Here is a 7,967-nt window from a genome sequence, read left to right as displayed (position 1 = left end):
TGGAGACACTTCTCCGCCCAACCAGGACTCAGGACTCTCCTAGCCTCTCAGGCCTTGTGGCCAAACAAGAGCAGGTACCTTTTGTTCAGGGCTCCCTCCCTCTGCAGGGTGACCCCAACCTTAGCATGGGCCTGTAGAAGACTGGACCAGTCTGGCAGTCAGCTTTCCTTCTACTTACCTCCCTCCCATAAGACCAGAGTAGCAACCCAGGCATGGCTGACCCACCCAGCTATGCCCACACCTGGGCTCAGCTGAGCCCCCGACCAGCAAGCACCCCCCCTACCCCTGCTGTAGGAACAGAGTCCTCAGAACGGCCACAAGAAACAGGTACTGATAACATTCATCAAGCAAATGCCCTATTTTACTAAAAATCCACGTATACATTACATTTTACAAAAACAGCATCCGTCAGGATCTCTCAGTCCCTTCCCTAAGCCAACAAAAGATGGGGGCTCCGAGGAAGCGTTCCCCTCCAAATGCTAGGGCTGCCCCAGGCATCCTCAGACCCCTGGTCCAGTGCACAGAAGGTGGAGTTAGTGGAGCCCCTGCCAGGATCCAGCCTGGGGCCTGTGCAGGGCTCTCACCACCATGCTAAGTGAGGGGCCTGCCGGGACCATGGACACGCTGCCCCCACCAGAGCCCCAGCTGGATGCAGCTCCGGCCTCAGGAGGAAGACACAGGGTACCCGTAGTGGTTGCAGTCAGTCTCGCCCAGGGCCAGCGTCAGCGACAGGCTGGGCTTCCGTTCCAGGTCCTCCTCTTCCGGGCAGTGCTGCGGGGGCCGAGCTTTGAAGAAGTCGGAGATGTACCGGACCTGGCAGAGAAGAGGGAGGCAGGAGCTGCTTGGGTGGGAACAAGACAGGCCAGGCAGGCTGGGCACAGTGGGGCAGGGGAGCCCAGGAGTTGAGGGGCCTCTGGGGGGATCAATGAGAGAGCAGAGTTGGGGTCTTAAGGGAAGATGGGAGCACAGGGCAAGGGTCTTGGAGAGGCAGCCCAGAGAGGGCAGGGGTCCCAGAGTGGGGTCTCTGGTCAGGGCAGGGGTTCAGGGCCTGGGAGCTCACAGTGAGGCTGGCCACCAGCGCCCCCTGCAGGAGGCCGACGAGAACGTCACTCCAGTGGTGTTTGTGGTCAGAAACGCGGGTGTAGCCCACGTACAGGGCGAAGGCTACCAGGAAGAACTGAACGGTGGGCCGCAGCAGCCGTGCCCACTTCCAGCAGAGCCGGGCCTGCACGTAGAGCTGCGGTCCGAGAGCAGAGTCAGTCGGGCACCCACCAGGCCCACCATGCCCGCCACATGGACGGCAACCCTGGGGCCACAAGCCTAGAATCCCCAGACACGGGGCCCCCAGTTTTTATCAACATGCCAGAACTTCCACCTCCGCCCTGGCTCTCCCAAGGCCCAGGGAAGGGCTGGCCACGGCCACAACACACCAGTCACATACAGCAGACTCACCGCCAAGAATACCATGCAGTACATGCCAAAGGAGGAGTGTCCGGAGTAGAAGGACAACCTGAGAGACAGAGGGTGGTGGGGTCATGGAGTGGTGTGGAGAGGGCAGCCAGAGGATTTACTCTGTCCTCAGCCTCCAGACACCCGGCCCCCGCCTCGCCCCCCAGGGTCCAGGACTTTATGTAAAAACACGGAGAGTGCTGGATGCCCTCAGTCCTTCCCTTTCCAATTTTCTGACCATGTGGTCAAGTCTCATGGGCTTTAAGGCATCACCACGAAGCTGCTTCAGGCCCTGAAGGCAGAACCCAGGACCCACAACTGGGTCCAGACAGCAGTTCCACTTTCACTGTGTTTCTTCTCAAGATTATTTTCCACCTGTGCTCACTGATATAAGGTTTGCATTTTCTTTTTATAGAATTTCAAGTTTTAACAAAGGACATCAAAGGAGTAAGTCAAGGCTGCATATTGTCTCCTTGTTTATTTAACTTATATGCAGAGTACAACATGCGAAATGACAGGCTGGAAGAAGCTCAAGCTGGAATCAAGACTGCCAGGAGAAATATCAATAACCTCAGATAAGCAGATGACACCACCCTCATGGCAGAAAGTGAAGAGGAACTAAAGAGCCTCTTGATGAAGGTGAAAGAGGAGAGTGAAAAGGCTCGCTTAAAACTCAACACTCAAAATACAAAGATCATGGCATCTGGTCCCATCACTTCATGACAAATAGATGGGGGAAAAATGGAAACAGTGACAGACTTTATTTTCTTGGGCTCTAAAATCACTGAGGACGGTGACTGCAGCCATGAAATTAAAAGACACTTGCTCCTTGGAAGAAAAGCTATGACAAACCTACACATATTAAAACACCTACACATATTAAAAAGCAGAGACATCACTGTGCCAACAAATGTCTGCACAGTAAAAGCTATGGTTTTTCCAGTAGTCAAGTATGGATGTGAGTTGGACCATTAAGAAGGCTGGGCACCGAAAAATTGATGCTTTTGAACTGTGGTGCTAGAGAAGACTCTTGAAGAGTCCTGTGGACTGCAAGGAGATCAAACCAGTCAATCCTAAAGGAAATCAACCCTGAATATTCACTGGAAGGACTGATGTTGAAGCTGAAGCTGCAGTTCTTTGGCCACCTGATGCAAAGAGCCAACTCACTAGAAAAGACCCTGATTCTGGGAAAGATTGAAGGCAGGAGGAGAAGGGGACGACAGAAAATGAGACTGCCGGATGACATCGCCGACTCAGTGGACATGAGTTTGAGCAAGCTCCAGGAGATGGTGAAGGACAGGGAAGCCTGGTATGGTGCAGTCCATGGGGTCATGAGGAGTCAGACACAAATGAGCAACTGAACAGCAACAAAGGACATCAATGGACAAGAAAGAAAATGGCAGATTGAGAGACCCCACCCCATGAAAGAGACTGGAAAACACAATGGTCAGAGCCAGACTGGCGGTGGCATGTGAACCAGAGAAAGGAGCAGACCTACCTCCCAATGCCTGAGACTGTACGGGCCTGACCAGTGCCTCCCTGGAGCACTGGCCATAAACACTGACAGCAAATGCAACAGTCACCACTGCCTGGGGCAGTAAATGCAGGACAGGAAGGCTAGCCAAGACACCGAGAGGAAAGGCCAGGGTGAGCTGCTCTGCAGAATGAGGCTGGGAATCCAGGGGCCAGGCTGGGCCCATCAGCAAAGACCTGCCAAGGTGCTCCTCTCTCTGCTCTGGCCAACTCGCAGACGTGTCAATTGACACAGCCCACATGGCACATGTACCCTAACATATACATGTACCCACACAGCACACATACCTCAAAACACACATATCCATAGGGCACACGTACCCCAACACAGCACACAAACCCCAACACACACGTACCCCACACGGCATACATACCCCAACACAGCAATGTACCCCAACACAGCAACTCACCCCAACACACACATACCCCACACAGCACACTTACTCCAACACACACTACCACAACTCAGCATACATAAAACAACATGGCACAAGTACCCCCCACAGCACACCTACTCCAACATACACACACCCCAGTACACAGACCCCAACATGGCAGATGTACCTCACATGGCACATGTACCCCAACACACACATACCTCAACATTCACGTACCCCACACAGCGCACAAAGCCCATCTGTAAAATGAAAACTTGTCTTACGTGGATCCAGGTATTTAAGGACATATCTGTCTACTCACTAGCTTATCACTCAGCTAACAGCACAACTTCACGGCCACTCATGACAAAGAACAAAGACTTTACAAAATTAGTTCAGAACACTTACCTAGCAAACAACCAATGACAACAAACAACAAAAACAACAGAAGAATCTGGTTTCCAGATGTATGCTACATTATATGCGCGTATGCTGCATTATAACATTAAAAATGCTCAGGGCGAGGGGACACATGTATACCTGTAGCCAATTCATGTTGGTGTATGGCAAAAACCATCACAATATTATAATTATCCTCCAATTAAAATTAATTAATTACTTTAAAGAAAACTGCCCAGGGACTTCCCTGGTGATCCAGTGGCTAAGCCTCCCGACTCCCAGTGCAGGCAGCCCAGTTCCATCCTTGGTCAGGGATCTAGATCCCACATGCTACAACTAAGATAGACCTGGTGCAGCAAAATAAGTAAATAAATAAACAGTTTAAATATATTTATGTAAAACAAACCAAAAAAAAAAGCGCCAAGTTTTCAATAACAATAAATATTTATAATAGATGCACAAAGAAATGTGCGAAATGCCCAGGGGGAAAAAAGTCTTTTACTAGAAGCAGTCGCTAAGAGACTCAGATATCAGACTTACTAGATAAAGGCTTTTTTTTTTAAGTTTGGTAGATAAAGACTTTTAATCTGCCATTTAAAATATGTTCAGAGAGCTAAAGTGAGAATGATGTCTGACCTAATAGAAGAGTACCAAAAAGAAACAGAAGTTTTAAGAAGGAATCAAATAGAAGTTCTGGAGTTCAAAACTATAGTATGTGGAAGATGAAATCACCAGAGGGGCTCAAAAGCAGACTGTGCAGACAGAAGAGCATGTGAACACGGAGACAGGTCAATTAAGACTTTTGGTCTAAGGAACAAAAAATGAAAGGAATGGAGACAGTTCAATGAACTTCAGTCTTGTGGAACACCATCCAATGTACCAACATATGTACAACAGAAGTCCCAAAAGGAGAACAGAGAAAGGGGCAGAAAGAATATTTCAAGAGGAAATGCCTAATAACTGCCCACGTTTGATGACAAACATCCCTCCACACACCCCAAAGGCTCAATGAACTCCAAACAGGATAAACTCTAAGACAGCACAGCACAGTCAAGCTACCAAAAGATGGTAAAGATCTCAAGAGCTGCAAGGGAAGGCATTCGTTGTGTACAAGAAATCCTCAATAAGATGAACAGCTAATTTCCCATCAGAAACCATGGAGGCCAGAAGGATTTCAAGTACTGAAAGAGAAAACCCTGTGAATCATGAATTCTACATGTGGCAAAATGATCCTGTAAAAATAAAAAGAAGTTTAGACATTTCCAAACAAACAAGAACCAATAAAATCCATAGCTGATATGCCTACAAGCTCTATGAGAAATGCTAAAAGGAGTCTTCCATGGAGGAATGAAGGATACTAGTCAGTAACTCAAATCTACAAAAAAGACACAAAAGACACCAGTAAAAGTAATTACAAAACATAAACAGCAGTGTGAATGTATTCTGGTGTATAATCCTATATTTCCCTACATGATTTAGAAAAGAAAAAATCAGCTAAAGAAAAAAAACTAGACTAACTGGATGATTCCGCAGTAGACATCACATTATTACGCTATCCATCTGAGGTAATACAATGTGGCAACTATGGGCTTCCCAGGTGGCACTAGTGGTAAAGAACCCACCTGCCAATGCAGGAGACATAAGAGACGCGGGTTCGATCCCTGAGTTGGGTAGATCCCCTGGAGGACAGGGTTTCCTTGGTGGCTCAGTGGGTATAAGAATCTGCCTGCAATGCAGGAGACTGGGTTCAATCCCTTGGTCGGGAAGATCCCTTGGAGAAGGACATGGGAACACACTCCAGTATTCTTGCCTGGGAAATCCCATGGACAGAGGAGCCTGGTGGGCTACCAGCCCATTGGGTCGCAAAGAGTCAGACAAAACTGAGGTGACTTAACATGGCAAATATAGCTTCATTTTTTTAAAACCATATAAAACATTTATTATGAATCTATGTTGATGAGAACATGATGTATAAAGATAAAATCTGTGACAATAACCTCATAAGGGGGTGGAGACACATGGCGGCAAATGTTTTGCACAGTAAGCACCTATGAACAGAAAAAGCAGTAATGGGGAAAAAAGCAGGAATGGAGAAATTCTTTTTAAAAGATACAATATATAGAAAACAAATAACAAGACAAAGGACATTCACTGTGAGAAAAGGATCAATCCATTCAGAGATATAACAACAAAGATGCAAGCACCTTAACTTGGAAACACTGCAGAATCCAGATCTGAAAGGACAGAGGGCGTGATTCCACAGATAGGAAATGTTCAAAACAAGCCGAGCCAAAGACACAGAGTGGGTTCCTGGTTGTCAGGGGCTGGGGTGGGGGTGACAGCTCATGGGTGTGGGCTTTGTGTGTGTGTGATGAAAATATTCTAGAATATTAGAGGGAGACGGATGCGCACCTGGGAATGCACTAGAAACCAACAAATTGTGCATATTAAGATGGTTAAATTGGTGGATTTTATGTTTGGGGAATTTTATTAAATTTTTTAAAGAAGGAAAATAGGACATCAATCAAATGAAAAGTTCACCAGTAGAGATGGTGAGAGGACAGAGCAGAACGTGAGGGTGGGGACCTGACATTTCAGGGAGGTGGGTCACCCCTCCTGACACCTCCTGCTCTGCCCCAGGGCCAGATACCCCAGCCCCAGCTAAGCTCCTTGCTGGTATGATGCAAGTACAGGCACCTCCAGGCCTTGCTCCTGCCCATTCTCTCCACCTTCTCAACCTGGCAGCTCACCCTGCAATACACAGCTCCTGAGGGCCCTTCTGCAACCCCCACCCTCCTCCCCGGGCGGGGCATCTGTGGTCCAAGCACTGCCCACCTGGACTCCGTGACGTTAGCAGAGCTCCCCCTGCACACCTCCACCTGCACATACGCCGAGCAGTTGACGCGGCTCCAGTCAGGGTCACACACAGCCAGGAAGTTGGGCCGCAGGCGGCCGGTCATGTACTTGGCCAGGTCTGTCAGGGACTGGCTCACTGCTGCCCCAAACAGGAACGTCCCCACCACCTTGTAGAGGGCGGCCAGGTAGTTGTTGAAATCAGAGCGGGAGTAGAGGCGGTCCGTGTACACCAGGTAGGCTTCCCCGGCCGACACCTGCAGGCAGCAGCCGGGGTCTTCAGGGTTCCCAGCCTCTCTGAGGTCACTGGGGAACTGGGGACCCAAGAGGGCTCTCTTCCGCACAAACGCCACCCCAAGCAGGACTGGACCTGCCAACGCCCCAGCTGCCACCCCGCACACCCTCCTGCCTTACAAGGATGACAGTGGCTGTGATGATGACCCCGGCCATGAGCCCATGGGTGATGGTGTCTGGACGGTAGGGGTATCGGATGGAGTCATCTCCACAGTAGAAACCTCGCTTGTACGGAGTGTTGACGAACGTCAGGATGGCGCAGGGCAGAGCGGCTGGGGGCGTGGGAGGAAAGGAAGCCTGTAGCCATGAGGTGCTCCCCACAGCTGCTCCCCAGCTGAGCCCCACACTCAGCTGTGCCTTCATCCGGCACCTGGACCCGGCCTTGGCCTCCCTCCGGGTCTCCTCACCTCCCTGCCCACCCGACAGTCAGGAGGAGCTTTCCTCATGGTAAATGAGAGGTCGCCACCCTGGTTAAAACCCCTTGTGATTCCCCTTCATCATCAGATCAACACTCAGGTCCTGCCCAGGCCAAGCATCCACCCTCTGCACACCGCCCACCCTCTCCCACCCCTTGCTTCCCTCCAGCCTCCTCCACTCTGCCCTTCACCCAAAGCCAGCAGGCAGCCACCCGGGCCTCTGCTCACAGCGCACTGGCTGCCCAGAACAGTTCTGACTGACTCCCGTCTGCCCCCATTGACCGCCCCACTCCTGGGGCCCCTCTCACAGCCTTTCTCCAGGGTCCTCACTTTGTGTAATCTGCAATCACCCTGTGATCCCTGAATGACTCCCCAGACACTGCTCCCCACAGTGAGCACCTGGAGGGCCTGCCATCATCAAGGACTATCTCTGGAGCCTTCTCAGGTGGGGCCTGGCAGAGAAAAGTGTCTTCCCAGGTGGTGCTAGTGGTAAAAAACTCACCTGCCAATGCAGGAGATATAGAGACTTCGGATCGATCCCTGGGTTGGGAAGATCCCTTGGAGGAGGGCATGGCAACCCACTCCAGTATTCCTGCCTGGAGAATCCCATGGACAGAGGAGCCTGGCAGGCTACCGTCCATAGGGT

The 7,967-nt window shown here is 50.4% G+C and overlaps 1 protein-coding gene across 1 annotated transcript in view; it reads right to left on the bottom strand.

Annotated features, from left to right (window-relative positions):
- Positions 1 to 331: 331 nt before the first annotated feature.
- PPAP2C (phosphatidic acid phosphatase type 2C) overlaps positions 332 to 7,967 on the bottom strand; it is a 10,431-nt gene continuing 2,795 nt past the window's right edge. The window contains exons 2-6 of the mRNA XM_010844614.1: positions 7,026 to 7,177; positions 6,594 to 6,868; positions 1,453 to 1,510; positions 1,061 to 1,237; positions 332 to 813 (exon numbers count right to left, since the gene is read on the bottom strand). Coding sequence (XP_010842916.1) covers positions 664 to 813; positions 1,061 to 1,237; positions 1,453 to 1,510; positions 6,594 to 6,868; positions 7,026 to 7,177 — 812 coding nt within the window. The 3' untranslated portion in view covers positions 332 to 663. The remainder of the gene's footprint in view (positions 814 to 1,060; positions 1,238 to 1,452; positions 1,511 to 6,593; positions 6,869 to 7,025; positions 7,178 to 7,967) is intronic.

This window comes from Bison bison, unplaced genomic scaffold, assembly GCF_000754665.1.
Source record: "Bison bison bison isolate TAMUID 2011002044 unplaced genomic scaffold, Bison_UMD1.0 scf7180017864203, whole genome shotgun sequence".
NCBI lineage: Eukaryota > Metazoa > Chordata > Mammalia > Artiodactyla > Bovidae > Bison > Bison bison.
The sequence above is the reverse complement of the archived record's forward strand: the minus strand, read 5'-3'. Positions and strand labels throughout refer to the sequence as shown.